Genomic DNA, 23,424 nt, shown 5'->3' with positions numbered 1-23,424 from the left:
CATATAACTTATTATTTGCATACGTCATCTTAATAGCACTAACGGTCTTTTCATGAGCTGCAATATTTGTTTAATCTCAGTGAATGCATGCTCTTTAGCGATGGTGAATGTGGTGTCAGTCGCACAACTGACAGCATTGTGACGATTAAATGAAGGATTAAATAACGTTAGAACATCTCGTGCTTACTGTGTAGATTCATTGGCGAACACGGTTACCTGATAACTCTGTCCCACCGGCTTTACGGTGAATACTTTAGTCATTTTCATAGCGGACTTTAAACACTGGAAGTCTTTTATCCACTCTTCAAAAAGTGTAAATGCTGGATTGCCATTCATTACATGATCACTAATCAGATGTGCCATTATTTGTAATTTTAGGTGGTTTCTAAAACGAAATCTGTCAGTGTTGTTTTCATTCTGTCGTATCCAGGCCTTTACGTTTTTGCAGCTGTAGCTCCCTGTCATCGTAACTGAGTAATTGACAGCTGATATTAACCAATCCATTTGCGTTCTGTTCTAGCGCAGTGGGCCAATAAGTAGAGCTTGAAGGCGGGGCAAGCATTGCAGGCTTTGGTTACTGCAGCAAGTTGACATGTCAACTTCTTATTTCGCGCATGCGGTGAACTTTTTGCTGTGAAAACTATTCGCATGACATAAATTTTATACACTCGCACAAATGCTCCCAAATACATTTTGAGGTCGCATAGATAAAATTTCGGGCGTATATGCGACCAAAATGGTCGCAATTTCGAGCCCTCGTATGGTTATTGTAGTATACAACAAATAATATCCAGATACTAAAATAGCACTGTCTTATGAGTGCAAGTTTCCACTCACAGATGGAGCCCATCAGCACATAGTTCAACACACAACAGTGTGAATTTCCTGTCAGCGCTTTTTTTAGCCACATTGTGAAACTGTCTAAAAACTGCTATAAAAACACAAACTGTATTGAAACACACAAGTGGCTTCATTTATCTCAGTGAAATGAGACACACAAATTTAGTTTGGTACCATGTAGTTTGGGTTTCGCTCCTCATGAAAGAGCAAATGTGTTTACATGTCAGCTAATGTGTTTGACCTGCTGACCTGTGGCCAGCTCCACAAAATGCTTAGACTAGTCTTAAAAGGGTTGCCTTATTTATGTTTCCCTAAGGAATGTCGTGCCTTTTTGAACTTTTTAGCTAACTTTAATCTGAAAACTAATTCTGATTACATGTTGTTTAACTGTTGCACTGCACTAATCTGCCAATGGTGTTGTAATCTTTTTTTAAACTGGAAGTAAGATTATTCCTCTTACCCTATTAGCAGATAATTTAGCTAGTTTTAGGGGAAAACCTACATAGAGTAGATTTGACTTGTTATTTTTGAAAATAAAACCATATTTTTGACTTGTGCTAATGCTTCTTGATTTAAGTTATTTTAGATATTTTACTAGAAACACTCCAAGCAAGAAAAGCATTTTTTTTTGCTGTGCTTAGTAGGCTTTATGCTGTGTTCACACAAAACGCGGAACTTGCGGATAAATCACGCTATTCGTGCTTAAATAGACATGTGAACATTTGAGTTTACTCGCTTTATTCGCGTGTCAAATCCGCTTAATTCGTGTGTCAAATTCTCTTCAGAACAGAGGTGGATTGGCGTCATGGGTGACTGTAGCTTCGTTGCTAAATCGCTAACATGGATTTTATTAAGAAAATAACAGTGTTTATGTGCTTTATGAAGGCTGAAAAACGAGTCGTTTGGAGCAGTGTCTTGAGTCCAATAGATCCTTTCAGAGGTGCAGCCAGCTCTGTGAGTTCATAAACTCCTCCAGAAACTTAACCTGGATGATGGAAGCATTTAGCGGTGCTTCTGACTGAGCCGAGCCCAGTTTGATAAACTGTTGTCGGTATGGGCAGGAGGATTTTCCCACGGGACACCAACAACAGGCGATACGTCATAATCACACCCCCACAAGAGCAAGCTCCTGATTGGTTAACGCGGCGCGATTATCCGCTGAAGTTCAGATTTTCGAACTATAGCGTTTAGCGCTCAATTTGCTCCGCGCCCTTTGCGAGTATTGCCCCATTCACGCTGCGCAATTCTCCCCATTCACGCTGCGCAATTTGCACGTATTTCGCCGCAGGATGTCTATTTGTGTCTTTGCATTGACTTAACATGTAAATCACTTGTGCTTGACACGCGTTCCGCGTCTGGTGTGAACACAGCATTAGTGTTGTCACGTGTTGTCCTGTACAGGTTCATTTATAAAAGAAAGGGCCCAAATACTCTGCAGTTGGGAAATTCAGGAGCTTTGAATCTATATATTTTATATTATATTATATTTTATATATATATATTCTAATATGTTTTATTATATGAAGTGTTGTAGAAAAAAAAGCATTGTAATAGTATAAGAGCAATTCCATGCAAATGTGAACCTTGTCATGAAAAAAATTTGCAAAGCCATTTCATACTCAAAAATGTCTCTGCGTAGGCATTGGCATTGGCATAGGCTAATCTGAGTGCTCTGAAGTGATCTTTAATAAGTGATCTTAGTAACTTTTTTGTCTTGTGATCAGCAGACGGAGAGCACCCTCTCACTGAAAGCTGAGCATCAGAGCGAGGAGATCTCATCGTCAGACAGAGAAGAAGAGCTCGACAAGGACTCGGGGTCAAAGGTTAGAGTCGTCTCATTTCACACACTAAATGCATTACACACTGTTTATGATTTATGCTCTATCCGAAATCACCCTTTATACCTTTATTCACTATTCTCAACTGTTGTTAAAAACTCATCTTTTTAGGAATGCATTTTTAGATTCCTGATCATTCTAATGTGCTCATATTTTATTATTATTATTATTATTATTATTATTATTATTATTATTATTATTATTATTTATTTATTTATTTATTTATTTTACAATTTTTATTTGTTTTCTATGCTGAGTCTGTTAAATAATCTTGATTTTTTTTTTTTTTTTTTTTTTTTTTTTGCATGTTTGATTTATTTATATTTTTTTAATAAAATAAACCATTTTTATAAAATTGTCTTGCTTTTTTGATGCACTAAAAAAAATTAACCAACTGAAATCAAAATGACTAAAACTTAACCTGAAAATAAAAACAAAAGATAAATCTAAATATTAATGAAAACTAATATATGATCTGGCTCAGTGATTAGCACTGGGCCAGTTGGCATTTCTGTGTGGAGTTTGCATGTTCTCCATGTGTTGGTGTGGGTTTCCTCCGGGTGCTCTGCTTTCCCTAACAGTCCAAAGACATGCGCTGTAGGTGAACTGGGTAAACTAAATGGGCCTTAGTGTATATGTGTGAGTGAGTGTGTATGGATGTTTCCCATTATTACTGGGTTGCAGCTGGAAGGGCATCTGTTGTGTAAAACATATGCTGGATAAGTTGGTGTTTCATTCTGCGACCCCTGATGAAAAAAGGGACTAAGCCGAAGGAAAATGAATTATGAATGAAAATAGCATCTTAGTGAAGTGTGGCACTAAAATTAATAGTTTATCTAAATGAAAGTATAGTGTAGTTTTAGTTGTATTCAATTAAAAGCTTTCTCTGTTGTTGTAGTGCTTTGGGTTTTAGAAAAGCGCATTGGAAATAAAAAGTATTATTATTATTAGTAGTAGTATTTTTATTATTGTTGTTATTGTTATTATTGTTATTATTATTATTATTGTTTTTGTAATTGTTGTTATTATTATTGTTATTATTATTATTATTATTATTGTTAGTATTATTGTTGTTGTTGTTATTATTATTGTTATTGTTTTGTTGTTGTTGTTGTTGTTGTTATTATTATTGTTAGTATTATTATTGTTGTTGTTGTTATGATTATGATTAATATTATTATTATTATTATTATTATTATTATTATTATTATTGTTATTATTGTTATTATTGTTGTTGTTGTTGTTTTGTGCACTGATGCCCTTTTTTTGTAATTTTAGTTTTTTTTTTTTTATCCCTCAGATGAATTAGTTTTTTAACTTTTTAATCTGTGTGGAGTTTGCATGTTCTCCTCATGTTGGCATGGGTTTCCTCTGGGTGCTCCGGTTTCCCCCGCAGTCCAAAGACATGCGCTATAGATGAATTGAATAAACTAAATTGGCTGTTGTGTATGTGTGTGCATGTAAGAGTGTATGGGTGTTTCCCAGTACTGGGTTGCAGCTGGAAGAGCATCCGCTGCGTAGAAAACATGCAGGAATAGTTGGCGGCTCATTCTGCTGTGGCAGCCCCTGAAAAATAAGAGACTAAGCCGAAGGAAAATGAATGAATGAATGAACTTTTTCATCAGATGCTGTGGTAGTTTTTTTCAAAGTAAGTTTGACGTTGTTCTCTCTTCTGGCTGCCATCATCAGTCTCACACTATTTTTGTTTTCCTTTTCTGAAAGTCTTGTTAACACCAGAGGAGTTTTTCTTGTTATTTCAGCAAATAGGATTGTAAAAAAAGTATTTGTTGTACTCTCCCATTCTCTGCGCTCTAAGTTTACCCAACTATGACGAGTTCTGCCACTGAGAAACCTAGAAATATAAAAAGGGTCAATTAGGATTGCACTTTAGACGCCATCTAGTGGTCAAGATGTGGAAATGTATTTGTCGCATTATCTCTCACGGTGGATTATGGGGATTTTCTAACCCACGTACACTCAGGGTTATACATTTGTTATTGCAGTGCCTTGTGGGATTGATTGAATGCACTTTAAGATGTTCATTATGGTTTCGTAGACCACTTCAAATGGTTGCTCTCACAAATATTAGTGCACTATTTAAAAGCTATAGGGGGCAATTTTGGATTTAACTCTCCATTTACTCAGCCTCAGATCTTTCTTTTTTCTGTTGAACATAAAAGAAGATATTTTGAAGAATGCTTCCATTGACTTCCATAGTAGGAAAAGTAAATGGATATTGCTTTTCAACATTCTTCAAAATACATATTTTTTTGTCTGTGTTCAACTTGATTGATGGAGAAGGAGTGAATGATGATGGGATTTTTATTTTTTGACTTAATATTTCTTTTCTTTTTATTTACTAACAGTTTATTGAATTATTTAAATAAAGTCATGCTTGATAATATTAGAAAATGCTCTGAACTTGCATGAACAAACCATTTTGTTTTTTATAATGATATGTTGTTCTTTCATATTGGGTAATAAATTAGATAATGTAAACAGATTAGATCTTATAAAGTGTTGCCAAATATTAATTCAAATAAATAAATGAAAATTGAAATTTGAATGATAGCTTATGTATATAGTTTTATGATTTAAAATGATTCAGATGGCTTTATTAAAAAGCATTGTGCAGTTTTGGTTAAAAAAAAGTTTGGTGTTAAAAAGACATTCTCTAGCAGAAATTACTAGCATATTTCACAAACTATTAAATTATCAATTAAATAAATGTTAAAATTTGAAGTAGGTAAAGAGAAATGAGGTTTTTCTAAAACATATATAAATACCATTTATATACTGTCTAATACATTAAAATAATCTTGAAGTATTTTTCTGAGGAGATCTGATCTGGAGATTGTAACGTAGCAAAAATCTTTTTTCTAAGCTTAATTTCAAAAATTAAAAAAATAATATGGGCATCAAGGTGGCGCAGTGGGTAGCACAATCACCTAAAAGCAAGAAGGTTGCTGGTTCGAGTTCTGGCTGGGTCAGTTGGCATTTCTGTGTATAGTTTGCATGTTCTCCCTGTGAAAAATGAATAGTAATAAAAAAGTTGCATTATAAAATTATTATGTTTAAATAAATCAATTGTAGCTAAACAAAACCAAATAAAGTCAGATTATTAAAATAATAATAGTAATAATAATAATAACAATAATAAATATCTGTTTAAAGCCAGTTTTGTGTAGCTTACATACAACATGCAACATACAACATACAAGAAGCGATTGTGTTGTAATAAGATGACCGCAACAGGAAATTGCATCACAGACGACCAGTGTAGTACCGCGTCCCATTTTGACAACTTACTACACCCTAAAAGTTTATAATTTTTTGTGCATTTCTTTTTGGTATAATAGTCTTTCTATAGACTATTTGGTATAATAGTCTTGGTATAATAGTCATTTTCTTTTTGTATAATAGTCGAATGCACACACTTTGAAACAAACGATCACCGGCACCACTAAAATTAAACCTTTAATTGACTTTAAATGCATCATCATAATTGACTGTCATTTAATAATCATTTAAACTAATCTATTATTTAAACCACCTCTCACACATATTCACCATGTTTGTGTTATTTAACACTTTATTTTTAAATCAGTGTATTTATTAATAATCAAATCCTCATGTGTTGTTAGCAGTATATTGGCCATAAGAGTCGGTGCTGATCCACAAACAAGCTGCACTACTGGCAGGACCCAAAAGGTGGCGCCAGAATAAATAGCTGGATTTGAGAGACCGTATTTCAGCCAGGGGTGACAGCATGAAAGACCCCTTCATTTACATTTGAATGAGACTTTCTATTCTTGTGCAAAACAGCAACATGCTCTGCCTCATTACAGGGAAAATGATCATCTGTGCCCTCCAAACATTTGTATGCAGATCAATCGGAGATGCGGCTAGTTAAAGGCCAAAGGCATAATGTGGGGAACATGTATTTATTTATTTATTTAGTTTTATTTATTTATTTATTTCATTTATTTATGAATAATGATTTGTTTTATTTAGTTTTGATTTGTTTTATTTTGTTTTGTTTTATTTTGTCATATTGTTTTGTTTTGTTTTATAATTTTTTTATTGATTTATTTATTGTTTTATTTATTTTGTTAATTTTATTTAGTTTTTATTTGTTATTTTATTTTGTTTTATTGATTTGTTTTTGTCTATTTATTTATCTTTTTATTGTTTTGTTTTATTGCTTGATTTTTATTTTTGAATTTTATTATTTTGTTTTTATTTTAGTATTTTTTAGTTTTATATTGATTTATATTGTTTTTATTTGTTTTGTTTTGTTGTTTTATTATTATTTTACTGTTTTTATTATTTTGATTTGATTTTTGTTTTATTTTGTTCATTTGTATTGTTTTGCTTTGTTTTATTTTATTGTTTTATTTTGTTTTTATTGATTTGTTTTCATTTATTTAGATTTTTATTGTTGTTTTTATTTTTTATTTATTATTATTATTTTTTTATTAATTGATTTTTATTTATTTTTTTGTTTTTTGTTTTATTTTTTACTTTTTTTATTTTTTTATTATTTTTACTTTTGATTTTTGTTTTATTTGGTTTTGATTTATACTGTTTTATTTTGTTGTGTTTTATTGTTTTATTTTATTTTTTATTTTATTGTTTTGTTTTTATTTTGGTACTTTTTGTTTTATTTTGTTTTATATATATTTTTTATTTTTATTATTTTATTGTTTTCTTTTCTTTTCTTTTGTTTTGATTTTTGTTTTATTTTGTTTTGATTTAGATTGTTTTTCTTTTGTTTTTCGTTTATTTAAAAAAATATATTATTTATTTTTGTATTTTTTTTTTATTTTTATTTTGTTTTATATTGTATTGTTTTATTTTATTTAATAAAAAAGTATTTATTTTTGTTTTGTTTTTAATCCCTAACAAACTTATTTTATAATTTTTTTTTTTACTTTTAACTACCACTTGCAAACTCTTTCGGTGGAAGAGATTCACACTTGAAAGCCTTTCACGCCTGGAAGCTCTTTCTAAGAAGCGAGACAAAACTGACTAGTCCCTAATCAGAATTATTCATATGATGTGTCAAAGCTGAAATTCATCTACATAACAAGTATTTTACAATGCAGCCAATGTCTTTCATTCTGGTGTCCATTATTTGTGTCACACTATTGTCATAACTTGTTAAAAAGTTCGGTTAACAAATAAAGCATCAAGGTAATATTAGTTATTAGTAATTAGTTTATTTCAAAAGTGTGGATAGATGTAAAAAAATTACAGTCGCAGGTAACTGATAATTAAAATCTATATTTTGTGATGTTTAAAGTTAATAAGTTATTAATGTGGCTATATGTATACATGCATGTCTATATGTTGTAACAGGACCAAATAAAAAAGTATTTACAATGTTTTCTATCCGCCATGTACTGGAAATTACAACACAATTTATTATTTTAAATAAACGTTTACTGTTACATTCAGACTTCTCTTTGTTTTAAAAGGAAGTGCATTTGCTTTATTTCCTGTTTAAGCACAGGTAAAGAAATATTGCTACGTTTTTCGGAAAAGCAGATTTTGTTATTGAAGCCAATATGAAAGAGTGATTATGTTTTCTTTCTGTCCTTTACTGAAAATAATTAGTGATCACATGCAGTGCAAAGACAACCAAAACCCTCCATTTTTTTCTTCACATTAATCAGCTTGACTGACACTTCAGTGCATAAGACGAAATAGACTCTCTTTTTTTGGCTAACAAAATTGGTGGCTACTAAAGCGGCATACGATAAGAAAACAAAAGCAGCAATTTGGGACTCATTGGCACTAATTGTTCACCTCTGGGGACTTTTTATGTTCATGTGACCTGCGAAGGGGTCAAATTGGGGGAAATATTCCTTGTTTTTACAGTTCTTCTAGTTTAAACAGCTGATTTTTTTTTTTGTTTCTGGTGTTGAATGCAAGTCTGTGTACAGCAAAATTGTTGGTGTAAGCTGATTTATTCAATGTAATACCAAATCATGACAGATTTCCACACATACACGTTTTTTCAACTGATTTAAGTTATGTTATTTCTATAACCTGTTGAATTACGTAACTTATGGGCTTATTTTATGCAAATGAAGCTCATGAGCAAAATTTATTTTGATCCTTTTATGCCTGAGACTGAATGCAAAACTAGTTATAGCTCAGTTATGGCCCATTGAGTGAAACAACAAACAATGTAATTGTTATTTACATGAAGTGAGGTTCACACAGGTGAGTGGGCTTGACAAACCACCTGTAGAAACACTCTACTCCAGGGGTGTCCAAACTTGGTCCTGGAGGGCCGGTGTCCAGCAGATTTTAGATCCAACTTGCCTCAACACACCTGCAAGGATATTTCTAGAAAGCCTAGTAAGAGCTTGATTAGCTAGCCCAGGTGTGTCTGATTGGGGTTGGAACTAAACTTTGCTGGACACTTGCCCTCCAGGACCGAGTTTGGACATGCCTGCTCTACTCTCTAATAAGAAACAAAAACCCAACAAAAATGTGCATTGTTTGTTTATTTCCTTGTTGACAGTGTTTGGTTTTCATCCACCGATAATCCAACTATTAAACAGGAAGAGGAACCGCAGTTGTGTCTCTAGAGTGTCAGATGATGAACATTATTAACTGTCGAGTTTCAGACTGACTCCTGCCAGAGCCATGTGATTCTGACAGGTGGTTTCGTGAGTGATTTTGATCATTTCATGTCCTGTTTCGTTCTCAGAGTGAATCTGAACAGGATGAGGAGTCTGGAGGCAGTTTGGGATCCACCTCTGTGGCTGTGAGTATAATAAAGCATGCATTCATTGTAAAACATGTATTTAGGTGTGTCTTTTGTTACAGCAGTTAATGTTACTATACACATATTACTATAACACTTTAACTCTTTCCTCACCAGTGTTTTACAGCAATCTGTGTTTTTGGCATATTACGGTATTGGAAACCCTAACACATGTCCTGAGTAAAGTACTGAACTTCTGCGTCTCCTGAAATGAAATTATAAGATGATCAGAGGAAGTGAAAAATGTACAAATGAAAAGTTATACAGCTTTCCTTTGTCTTAAAGGGATAGTTCATCTAAATATATATATATATATATATATATATATATATATATATATATATATATATATATATATGTATATGTATATGTATATGTATATGTATATGTATATGTATATATATATATATATATATATATATATATATATATATATATATATATATATATATATATATATATATATATTGTTTATTTCTGTTAAACATAAAATAAGTCATTTTGAAAAATATTCGAAGCCTGTAAAAATTGACTTCATAGTAGTAAAAACAAATAACATGGAAGTCAATGGGTTCAGGTTTTCAGCATCTTTCTAAATATCTTTTTTGGGGTTGAACAGAGCAAAGAAACTTAAACAGTTTTGCATTTATTTTTGTTTTTGTCAGCATTTTTTTGATCTGACAATTTTTATCTGTTGATAAAACATGAAGATAGAATAATGTGTGCTTATTTGTTTTTGTTCAAAATCAGAGGCTTGTGGTTTTGAATGTGTATAATGGTCATATTCATAGCAGAAAATATTCTGAGGGCTGTCAGATTTAGGTGAAAATCATAAATGCAGGTGGTGGCTGGCAACTTTTTTTAAAACCCTGTCGGGGATAGAGTTAAAGTGGCCTAGCTACTAGGTACTTGCATTAAAAATAAGTTAAATGTACTTATTAGTTTCATATTGTATTGTTCAACACATATGGTGCTTTTGACACCTCATACGGGTAAGGTTAGCGACAAGTTACAATTTATTTTCAGATATTAGGCACAAAAAAAAAACGTGGATGTACATAAGTACATTGCACCAAATGTTTCATTTAAATATAAGTAGTAATTAAGGCCACTTTTTTTCCTCATTTGTCATCAATTAAACCACAGAAGATCCTGGTAATATATAAATAAGTAATTACATAACAACATGTACAACACATTTGACAAAATAATTCAGATTTTGTCCCCTTAATGTAGATTTATAATTTAGCCTCAGGTCCCTCCATGTTTCTTTCTGTAAATTGTTGAGGATAAAAGCATCAGCTACTGTACATTGCCAGTCAACCCGGTTTAGAAACACCATATCTTGATATTTCTAAAAGTTATTTTGCTCACTATAGTAAAATGCACATTATTGTGAAATATTGTTACATTTAATGTATAAATAAAAAAAAAAATTGTGAATATACTTAATCTTTTTTTTTCTGCAGCAAATCAGATTAGATACATTTCTGAAGGATCATGTGACACTGCAGTCTAAAAATTGAATAAATAAAAATGATAAAAGTTAATGTTTCAAGTTAAATATGTGATCAAACAAATGCAGCTTTGCAAAGAAAAATACTCCTCTTCAAAAATAGAAAAGAATAATAATAATTATTAATTTAAACAATTTATTTGCACTGCAAACTTTGCTAAATGTAGCCAATACTAAATGTAGCCAATACTGTAACCAAGAAAATAAAAACATTTAATAATATCTTGTTGATTCATAGCTGGATCCTCTTGAGAAAGAATGGATTTTCTCGGCAGCAAGTGGCAAACTGTGTCATCTCACTGAGCTACTGAAACAAGACTCTTCTCTGGCCAATAAAAAGGTGCGAAGAGCTTTTATATATCATTATATGTTGCATAATATGTCTCTCTTACATGCAGCATAAGATCAGATTGCATGCAATACTGCATGTAATCATTTCCAATCATTTGTTTTTGCTCTTTTCACATGCTTGAAACAAACCAGGACTTCACCTCAGTAAGTTTGCACACAGTCGTTTAGCACTGCACTTGTTTAGCTGTAGTGGGTAAAAGTCTGGATTCACTTGAAGTTATACATATACGTGATGCATATATCAGTCCCTCCAGGATTTTGCGAGTTAAGTGATCCTAGAGATAAAAAAAAGTAACAGAATAATAGAAACAACGTTGATTTATTGGTTTAATTTATAGAAATGTATTGCAGTAATTTACTAATAATATTTTCACTTTTAGAAAGGGAAATTAGTGAACTATGAATATCTTCTTGAATGCCTGATTATAGAATGTACACTTTTATTTGTGATATTTAATAGTTTTGTTGACTGATCTTTAATAATATCAATAGCACGCTAGTTTAAGTGCTATTCTCTAATATTAACAAGTGGCTTATTACCTGCCTGTTAAGACATTAGCTGTTTTTTAGTACTCATAAAGATGATCTTATTCTACTACCTTAAAAACTATTATTAAGTGGCAAATTAAGATTAAAAGTCTTAGTTAATGGTGTGTTAATAGCGAGAATTGTACCAAAATGTGAAAAAAAAAAATTTTATTAATAAAGAAATTAACAGAAATGTCGGAACTTGACTAGTTGTTACAAGTTGAAACCTCTGCAAGTATTTAATGAAAATATCTTTGTCTATTTTTGTAATTGTTTGTCTAATACCAGTCCATTAATACTTTTTTTTGCTCCTTTTTATGTAAAATCCTTTCCTGTGTCCGTCTACTAAAAGGGGGTGAGTTTAAATTTGTCTTATTTGTTTTTCATTGTTTTGTAACTGAAGTTTTCCAAGCCAACTTTGCTTTTGATTTATGTTTGCATGCTCACTCAAAACAGCCAGGAAAACAATAGTATTTTATACCCCATCTATACAACGGTGTCAAACTGTGCATAGATTTTTCAAACTTACTGGCCAATTTCATTCATATTTGATGTAATGTTGGCTTTTTTCCACTCGAGCAGAATAATTTTTTTTTGTAAAGACAAGACAAGACATGTAAACAATGTTAAAAAAAACTATTAGTTATTTTCAGAGTTGATCGATTACATTAGGAATTGCATTTTTGTTGTTGTTGATGTTGGTGTTGTTGTTTTAAAACATCAATTTCGAACACAAAAATCGTTGCATGCAAAGTTGGTTGCATGGATAGATAGTTGGATGGATGAATGGGTGGTCAGTTGTTTTTTGGAGGATGGATGGACGAACGGAAGAATGGATGGTTGGTTGGATGGATGGTTGGTCGATTGTTTAAATGGTTGGTTGGATGGATGGATGGATGAATGGTTGGTCAGTTGTTTTGTGGATGATGGATGGATGGATGGATGGATATTTGGATAGTTGGATGGATGAATGGTTGGTCAGTTGTTTTGTGGATTGATGGATGGATATTTGGATAGTTGGATGGATGAATGGTTGGTCAGTTATTTTTTGGATGATGGACGAATGGATGGATGGATGGTTGGAAGAATGGATGGTTGGTTGGATGGATGGTTTGTCGATTGTTTAAATGGTTGGATGGATGGATGGATGGATGAATGGATAGATGGATGGATGAATGGTTGGTCAGTTGTTTTTTGGATGATGGATGGATGGATGGACAGATGGACGGACAGATAGATAGATAGATAGATAGATAGATAGATAGATAGATAGATAGATAGATAGATAGATAGATAGATGGTTGGATGGAAGGATGGATGGATGGATGGATGGATGGATGGATGGATGGTCAGTCGATTGTTTAAATGGTTGGATGGATGGATGGATAGATGGATGGATGGATGGTCAGTCGATTGTTTAAATGGTTGGATGGATGGATGGGTGGTTGGTCAGTTGTTTTTTGGATGGATAGATGGACAGATGGATGAATGGATGGTTGTTTGGATGGATGGTGTGCTGATTGTTTAAATTGTTGGATGGATGGATGAATCAGTTGGTCAGTTGTTTTTTTGGATGATGGATGGATGGACGAACGGATAGATAGATAGAAGGATGGATGGATGGATGGATTGTTGGATGGAGGAATGGATGGTTGGTTGGATGGATGGTTGGTCGATTGTTTAAATGGTTGGATGGATGGATGGATGGATGGATGGATGGTTGTTTGGATGGATGGTGTGCTGATTGTTTAAATTGTTGGATGGATGGATGAATGGTTGGTCAGTAGTTTTTTTGGATGGATGGATGTATGTATGGTTGGATGGAAGAATGGATGGTTGGATGGATGAATGGATAGATGGTCGATTGTTTAAATGGTTGTATGGATGGATGTTTGGATAGATAGATGGATGATTGGATGGTTGGATATATTGATGGATTTATTTTCTCCAATGCTGCTGTTTTAAAGCATCATCTTCTCTGAGTTTATTACAGCACATATGAACATTGGTTAACACGTTGTTAACTGAAGTTCTACACCACTGATTCCCTGTTGCTGCTTGCAAGGTTATCGACTTTCCACTCTTGTACCCAGGTGCAAGCAGACCAAAGAGCAAAGCTCAACCCCGATCATGCATTTCAAAGGCTTATTTTCAGAAGGATTATGAAAGATAGCTTTTTAGCTCCTTCTCCCTCCCCAAAAAAACAAGCTCAAATCCTTTTATTTGTCCCCCCACCCCGTGCGCTTAAGAGCTTTGAGCCGGTGTTTGTGGTCTCTGCCCGGGCTGAAGTTCTCACACTGTCCTGCATCGGACCACCTTCTAAGAGCCTCTAAGCCCTTCGCCTTCCCCGCGCAGACAAGATACAACGGCGGCCATTGAAGTGCAGGAAGATTAGGGCTCACCTCAAAGACTTCAACCACTTACAGATAATCTGAAAGTAATAGAGCAGGCTGGGATTAATTGGAGAACAATCGCCACCGTGTCCCCAGGAAGGTGGTAAGTCTGACCCCTAGGTGGCTTTGATGCCCCTCCTTCCTGATTTGAGATGGCATGCCAAGCGAGCCATCTTTCCTCTGCTTGGTACTACAAAGTGAAGACTCTTTAATGTAGAGTGTTTTGTAATTAGTTATGTTCAGACAAAGTTACTTAGCCTATGTTAACTACAGTATCTCTTCTCTGATTGGTGTTCATCGGCAAGAGAGCGGGATTAAACCTGTCAATCTCTTGAGATCAACCAATATCAAACCACAACTGTTCAATTAATTCCTTTTGCACAAACTTAAGCCCCATCCCATATTTGTTTTCTAATTTCGGAAGCTGTTTTACTCAGCTATTTAATATGTTACATGTTTAAGTTGTTATGTTATATGAGATGTAATATTAAGTGAGTCTCTTATGGTGCTGGGTGAAAACGAGAAAACCCAACAAATGGATAAGTGAAACAAAAAGTAACAATTTATTAAACAGAGAATATCAAACAATGAATATAGTAGTTTAGCGTGTCATTTTAAATAACCAAATTAAACGAAAAACAGGAGTGTTGCCAAAACAAAGAAATAAATATAACAAAACAATCTAACTAAACCCCAACCCACTAAACTAACTAACCAAAGAAAAATGCAGAAACAAAACCGTAATCTTCAGCGAATGCGACGCTAAACTTAACTTCTTACCTATAGAGTGGAGGAACTGTGACGTCACCTTGTAGGCTAATCGGCTGCTAGCATAAAATTGGTTCCCTAGATAAAATCCCTGTAGGATTTTCCCATAGGCTTTTCAAAGATTGCAAATAATAAGCTCTGTGTTCAAACACAGTTCCTTACACTTACACGTTTTGTCCAGCCAGATAATCCTGACATGAAAATACAACTTTTAGCACTTTTGGATCTTAGATGCAAACGCAAGAACTGAAAAGCTAACATTAGGCTATAAACGGACTACAGTGCCTTCGGGGCGCTCACCTGTGACGTCGGCACCACCCTGCTAACGACAACTTTTCAAGTTTATTTTTAGAAATATTAGCATGTCTACATGCCTAAATGCATTGAGTTGCTGCCATGTGATTGGCTGATTAGAAATTTGCGTTAACGAGCAGTTGGACAGGTGTACCTAATAAAGTGGCCAGTGGGTGTAAGCCGTGACATGGCCAAGTATGGTGACCCATAACTGTAATTTCTATGCCCAGAGCAGTGTACAATGATGATGATGATAATAATAATAATAATAATAATAATAATAATAATAATTGTTTCTTGAAAAGTAATTTACATTGAAAACAGTTATTTGAAATTGTAAAAAATGTTGTAATAGTATTGTTATAATATGTGTAAGAAATGATACAGCAGAATGGGATGAGACTTAAATAAAATAAATTAATAAATTGTATTGATGCCAAACTTTTTTTATATTAAATGTGAATTCCCATGATTTGAGTGCATCGAAGTGTGATTTTCTCAAACTAAATATAAATCTTTCACAAATATCTCATGTCATTCCAACTTTTTCCAAATTTAATACCTCAGTCGACCTTTACAGAACCTTTTTTTAGCAGTCAATACATCAAGGATGCTCATTTTTTTGCCATCCTGGATATTTTCTGTCAGCTCTATTGTCTAAGTCTTAAGTTTAAGTAGTTAATCTTTGCCTTTAGCCTCTCGCTCGCTAAAGTTACACTTCACCCAAAGCCTGTAACTCGACACGACGTGCATTATCTCTGTTTTCCTTTCACACGTTGGAAGCTCCTTTGGGGGAAAAATTCCAATTGAACCTCTTGCGGTGAAGCCCATAAATAAACAGTCCATCTCCAGATGCAACGTAAACATGGCTTGCTTTAAGCAGGACCACTCGCTTTTGATTTTAAAGCAAGACACTGCAGGTAAACAGGGTAAAAATGAACTAATACTTTTCGCCATGCATCTCGAGTTGATTGATTACATTAATAATTGGAAAAGATTTGGAAGTTTGCTAAAATCTTATGATTTAAATATGCAAATAAAGTATTTTTTATGAAATATTAGCTAATTTGCAAACATTTCACAAATTAAATCAAGCATGGGATGAAATCATGTTTAAAATTAGTTTTGTATTTACTGATCTTAAACATTTGAATGCTACTCAATAGGAGTAGATATGAGACTGTGTGTGCATGTGTGTGTAATCCAAATATTTACAGGTACACAACAATATTTATGTTAGCATATTATAGCCTATATTTATGAAATGCCAGCTATAAAGTTGGATCAAAGTGTGTAAGAATTGCTCAAACTTGATGGCCAATTTCATTAACACCTTCAGACCTGAATTATGTTCCAAGATTCAGAGAAATTGGGAGGAATTCATTTCGTTCTTAAGGCTTCCATAAACAAGACTAAATAAAAATAATAAAAATGTCAATATTATTTGATTAGTTTCTTTTGTACACTTCAGTGGACGTCAGGTCATAACACAGGTGTACTGCAAAAACAATACACCAACATAAAATGTAAAATAAAATAATTCTTGATGATTTTTATTAAGAACATTATAACATTTTAACATTTTGGGCCCAATCATACACTTGACACAATAAGGCACAAGACATGTATGGCGTGATTTGTTGCTATTTTCAGACCAGCGCAACTCAAATTTTCATATTTTGCACCAAGTTGTTTAAATAGCAAATCCATTTGCGCTACTTTGTGGACTCGTGGGTGTGCTGGTCTATAAAGGGGGTGTGTTAAGGAGCATTGTTGTTGAGTTGCTATTTTGATAAACTGAAATAGACCACACCATTGACCTAAGCTGCGTCCCAAATGGCGCACTATACGCTTTGCACTTATGCAGTTACACACTCAACAGCATTGTATATGTATGTGGTGTCATCCCAAATGGAACACTAATAGATTTTTTTACTATGCGGAAATTCAAACCATTTCCCTGATGTCTTTGACAGTTGCCAGGTTAGTGAAATAAATGACCAAACTACCAAATAATGCCTCCCATGAGTATAACCGCATTCACCACTGGGAGGCACTATAATCACTCTCGTAGAAGAATTTTGCTTTCACAATTCAAAATAAATAAAGTTATCTAACATGTGAGCCCAATAGCTCCGCCTCTTCCGCTACATGAGCAAAGCTGCGGTCGTTGAGTGCGTGACGTGTCCAACATTCCACACTTCTTTTTATCGGTTGAATAAGTGCATCATCCGGGTAATTAAAGTGCACTTATTATACTTACACTATTTATACTACAAAATGGCTCAGAATAGTGCATAAGTATGCAATTTGGGAAGCACCTCAAGTAAAAGCTGGTCTAAAGTCCAGAAAATAAAGGATTAAAATATTGCAAAAATTATTATTTACCACATAAATATAAAAACCACTGCCTCCATGCCTTCGTCATGTCAGGGGGCTTTTTTCAGTTAATTCATGACAATTTGCATTTGTATAATGTTATCATTATTAGCAGTGTTATTTATTATATGCATATTTATATTTGTTTTAATAAAAAAAAGTTTAGATTTGTCCACCTGTTGGGTTTTGGAATTGTATGCATCACCATATGGGGCATAAGAATAGGTTGTGTGCTTGGATATAACTCCGTTATTATTGTTTGTTTATTTGTTTGCTGGAAATTAGAACTATTAGAAAAAGTTTTGAAACAAATCTTTGTGCTTAACAAATGAAATTAAATATGTAGGCTAATGGATGACTTCAGTGGAGTGTGTACAACACCGCTTCCTTATCAATGAAAGTAAAGGAGTAGGGATGCACAGATTCCGATACTTGGATCTGATATCGGTACGATACCGCATATTTTTGCTGGATCGGGTATCGGCCAGCTGGTACCGATTCAAATCCTATCTTGCGTGTGCGCTATGTTCTGTTTTAAAGCCAACTAAGCCATGAAGGTAGACTATTATAAGTCACTAGAAATTCGGCCAGCCGGTACCGATTCAAATCCTATCTTGCGTGTGCGCTATATTCTGTTTATAAGCCAACTAAGCCATGAAGGTAGACTATTATAAGTCACTAGAAATTCTCATGTAGGCCTACTATATCCCAAATGTTCTGAAGCCATTCTATAGTTTAATATGAAGTACAGATGAATATTCATGTGGGTAAATTCATGTTCACTTTAGCGCTTCTCTCTGCCGCGCCTGTCAATTATTCTTCATTCATTCACAATTCAAATTCAACACAAATTCAATTGCATGTCGCGTTCATGACAACATGAAAAACTTTCTCCAAGACTATTTGTTCCTGTTAGTTTAAGTAATTAGTGGAGAAATTTATTTAGTTTTTCATTAAATGGGTTCATTTTGAACTGCAACAAAGTGTTCATTGCTGTTTCTAAACCTTGTTGCGCTGTGTCTGTCAGATCAGCAGATCGCATTTGCAGTACTGGAGTAGAGAGGGTTATTACCTGCTCTTCACACACAAAGTAGGCCTACCTGAAATGTTTAATTAGAAAAGGCTCAATAATACACTGGACAGATCCTCAACGCACTGATTTCTTCCCTTTGAGCTGCTGTTTCGGAAGTGACCACAGATACCGGAGGGCTGCACGCTGTGTCTCCGATGCATCAAGCGCTTCATTCACGTGCACCGGCTGTGCACAGACGCGGTGTAAGATTATTCTCGCAATGACTTTCTGTTCTCTCGTCCTTCAGACTGAGTTTATTCCTCCGAGGGGAATACTTTAAGTGCTGCGAATAGTTTGTAAAGCCCGGCTCATTGTGGTCAAAGTAGTTGATTAAATGAATGAAAGTGAAACTGACAGGCGCAATATGGATTGTCATTAACAGAAAATAATTTAGCCTGATATAGGCTACTCTGCAACTGTGAATATTTCACTGTAATTATATTTGTATTAATATTGTATTAAACAGACCAGTTTGTGTTTTGGCACTGAAGCATATAAGCGGACCTTGTTTTTAACTTTCTTCATCTCACTCACGGTGAGATTTGACGAGGGATTATTAAGTAAAACTGGCCTCTGACAGTTTAGTCTACACCAAACCTGCAGGAAAATATCAGGCTTTGCTAAAAGGCTGATTATTTTACCAATGATTAGGGTCAATAGGGGTAGCCTATTACAGATTTCAAAGAAAAATCTTAATATTAAAAAAGGAAACTTAAGCTGAACCACACCAGATCAATGTCATAACGAATGCTCAAATAATGTACCTACTTTACAGCAAGCATTATGTTTTTAGTTAGATTGTACGTCTGCCATGTATAGTAGGGCTATAAGTCTGTTATTTTTACTAAAGAAGATATATTATTTGAGTTTAGCACCAGAGCATAGAAACTGTATTATGCTTATAAAAAAAAAAAAAACAGCACAGTATCGGGGTTGGATCTGTATCGATCGATACTCAGAGTTTTGGTATAGAGATCGGATCGGTTCCAAAAAAATGGTATCGGTGCATCCCTATAAAGAAGTAAAGTCGAGAGTAAAAGTAAAGAGGCTGAATGAAGGAGGCTCATTCTTTATCCTCGAGCTGCAGATGCTCTGTTTAACTGTTTTCTCGCTAGTGAAGCGTTCAGTTTTACCATTCAGTTTACCATTCCACTTACAAAGTCTGCCATGTAAATATACTGAACATGCATTTAGTTAGTATTTAGTTTAAGTGTTTTCTTTCCATTCAACTAAAAATAAGAAAAAAATCTAAACAAATTACAGTGTTAACAAATTCAGTATTTGTTACAAGTTACAAGTTGTTATTTGTTACAGTATTTGTTACTAATTCAAGTTTCTAAATAAGAATAAACTAATTCATATCTTTTCTTTCTCCTCTTTCTCTACCGTGTCCTCTCTTCCCGATGCGTCCCGGACTTCCTCCTCTCTCAGTTTGTGAGTACATCATTTATCCATCTCTCTTGTTTAAAAGCCGCAGTGAATATGTCTCTTTTAATAGTGGACACAAAGGTGCTATTTGGTTAGTGAGAGTTAAGGGATCCCCACCAGGCCCGAACAGGAACCTGCCGAAGAAGAGCAGGAGACGTCACATCCTGTTGAGCGTCGTCCGTCACGCCGCTGCCCCATGAAACCCGTCGGTCCGTCAGTCAAGCATGTGTGCAGGTCAATCCATCTCAAGGGTGTGACAGTCAGAACAATAGAGCGGCTGATAGGGGAACCAGACTTCATCTATCACAATATGTCCCACGGGCAGGACTGGAAACACCTACAGGAGACAGAGAAACCTGCCTTTTAGTATAGGGCGAGAGATGAAGAATACACAATAGTGGAGATGTGTGTGTGCTGGGAAAGCTGTATGCAGTTTATGCAGAAGTAAATATTTCAGTCTCTGTTTAGTGTAGTTACAGCAAGTAGGTTCTTGTTATTAAAAATAGGCTTAAAAAATTACAATTTGGTATTTTTTGCAATGACATTTTGTTTCTTACTGTTATTTATATTACTGTTTGTTTCTAATTAATTTTTTTATTTATTTTGTATTTATATTAAGCATTTATTTCAATGTATATGCAACATTCTTAAAACATTTAATTTCGCAATGACATTTTGTTTTAAAATAATTAAAATAGGGCGTCACGATGGCGCAGTGGGTAGCGCGATCGCCTTAGGGCAAGAAGGTCACTGGTTCGAGTCCCGACTGGGCCAAAATAAAAAAATTTAATTGGGATTTGGCCTTAGTGTCAAATGTTTTTTAGGAGGGATTTAAGGAATCTTTTTATCACCCTTAAGTCATAAAATAGTGCAAACAGCCAGAAAAAACATCTTTACCCAGATTTTGTATGTTAAAATGTTGTACATAATCTGTAAAAAAACATGTATGAACATATGCCTCTGTAAAAACCTTCAGAATTTAGATCTTAATAAAACTGTAAAGTTTGGTGAATGTAAATGCTACTAAAATGGAGAAAACATACATGTGAAAATATAAAAATGATTAAGAAATATATGCTTTCCATTAAAAATATTAATAAGTACACAACTGAATAAAACAGAAAGCATTGAATGAAGTTAGGTTCAAATTTTGCTTATTTTTATTTATTTTTGGACATGTTAGTGTCAAAGGCTTTAAGAAGGGGATCTTTTTGTCACCTCGTAAGTCATAAAATAGTGCAAACAGCCAAAAAAAATGCTCGGCCAGTTGGCATTTCTGTGTGGAGTTTGCATGTTCTATGTTCTCCCTGTGGCGTGGGTTTCCTCCAGGTGCTCCCCCACAGTCCAAAGACATGCGCTATAGGTGAATTGAATGAGCTAAATTGGCCGTAGTGTATGAGTATGAGTGTGTGTGTGAATGTGTGAGTGTTTGGGTGTTTCCAGTGTTGGGTTGTGGTTGGAATAGCATTCATAGAACATACTGTATGCAGGATAAGTTGGCGGTTCATTCCACTGTGGTGACCCTTAATTAATAAAGGGACTAAGCCAAAAAGAAAATGAATGAAGGAATAATTAAAATATTTTAATTGCAAAGTATTTTTCAATTAATTTGTATTTATATCAAATATTTATTTAAATGTAGATAAAATTAATAAATTAAAATGAAATTAATTAACCTTAAATGCACGGTCACAAGTAAGTTTATTTATGTTTAAAATAAATGCTAACTTTATTGTCTGAAGCATCCTAAAATGTATGTTCGCTCAAATATTACAAATAAATAATTAGATCAGAATCAGAAAGAGCTTTATTGCCAGGTATGTTCACACATACGAGGAATTTGTTTTCGTGACAGAGCTTCTACAGTGCAACAGGATTAATCTATTACATATATTTAATATAAAATACATATATACCAATGTATAAATAATTATTTGTATAAAAATGAATAAAACCAATATACAAATAATACTAATACAATAAAAATATATATAAAAAATTATTAATATTTGAAGTATACATTATTAAGATTAATTGTTCAAATGAAACCATTTCTGTCAGATATAATAAATAAATAAAAATGAATAAGCTACAAGTAAGTACGTTTTTTAAGTATTTTGCAAATCTAATGATGGAATATTTGAAGGATAAAATGACAGTTTTTAATAAATATTTTGCACAATTACTAGGAAAAAAGTACTAAAAATAAGATAACAAAAATGATCAATAGTATTAACAACAGCATTCATTTTTAACTGAAGTAATCACTTTAAACTATCCATAAACAGAACATTCAGTAGTGAGTGGTGCAATTAGCCAGGATGTAATATAAATGCATATTATTGTTCAGATGCTTTTGTGTAGAAGGAATCTTTTGACATCTCATATTTTAATGACGATTTAGCATATATTATAAACAATTTAGCATATTGTATATAAAATGTCATGCTAATTGAATGAGAAAAGTTGCATTTGTAATGTTTTTTCTTAAGGTAAAATATGCACTGAACAACCTTTCACAGTGCTTTTGAAAGGCTTGATTGTCTTTACCAGGTGCACTGTGATGTATTTATGTGATGTATTCTGATCTCCTAAAAATGATCCATTGATTTTGCTGGTTCCGTGAAGCCCCTCCCTCATAAATATGCGGTGGGATCTGATTGGTTAGCTTTTTTATTCAATTCAACTCTCTTATTTCTATAGCGCTTTTACAATGTAGATTGTGTCACAGCACTTCACATAGAAGATTATAGTGAAATGAAACAGTGTCAGTAGCTGGTATGGATTGTTGTGATTGGCTCACAGCCTAGTGCATATTGAGGGAAACGTTGAAGCAATATTTGCTGCATTACTTGTGTTGCTACTGAACACAGACAACAATATTGTAAAACTTGTCTTAAGTTGACTGTGAGCGTGTACATGTGTTTATGTGTTTGTACTTCTGTATGTGTGTGTGTGAGCATGTGTTTGTGTGTGTGTGTGTGTGTGTGTGTGTGTGTGTATACGAGCATGTATACGAGTGCATTTAAATGTTTGTGAATGTGTGTGCGTGCTTGTGTGTTTGTGTGAGGACGCATGGGTTTGTGTGTGTCTGGGCATGTGTGTGTGTGTTTGTGTGAGGATGCATGTGTTTGTGTGTGTGTGTGTGTGTGTGTGTATACGAGTATGAGTGCATTTAAATGTTTGTGAATGTGTGTGCGTGCTTGTGTGTTTGTGTGAGGATGCATGGGTTTGTG

General features: G+C 33.8%; 1 protein-coding gene across 1 annotated transcript in view; it reads left to right on the top strand.

Moving 5' to 3' along the window:
• The window catches only part of LOC130217477 (ankyrin repeat domain-containing protein SOWAHC), a 56,727-nt gene that overhangs the window by 21,200 nt on the left and 12,103 nt on the right, over window positions 1-23,424 (top strand). The window contains 4 exon segments of the mRNA XM_056449589.1: window positions 2,565-2,663; window positions 9,403-9,459; window positions 11,214-11,315; window positions 11,581-11,595. Of these exon segments, the coding sequence (XP_056305564.1) occupies window positions 2,565-2,663; window positions 9,403-9,459; window positions 11,214-11,315; window positions 11,581-11,595 (273 nt within the window).

The sequence above is a fragment of the Danio aesculapii genome, chromosome 23, assembly GCF_903798145.1.
Source record: "Danio aesculapii chromosome 23, fDanAes4.1, whole genome shotgun sequence".
Classification (NCBI taxonomy): domain Eukaryota; kingdom Metazoa; phylum Chordata; class Actinopteri; order Cypriniformes; family Danionidae; genus Danio; species Danio aesculapii.
This window is presented reverse-complemented; position numbering and strand designations above follow the sequence as displayed.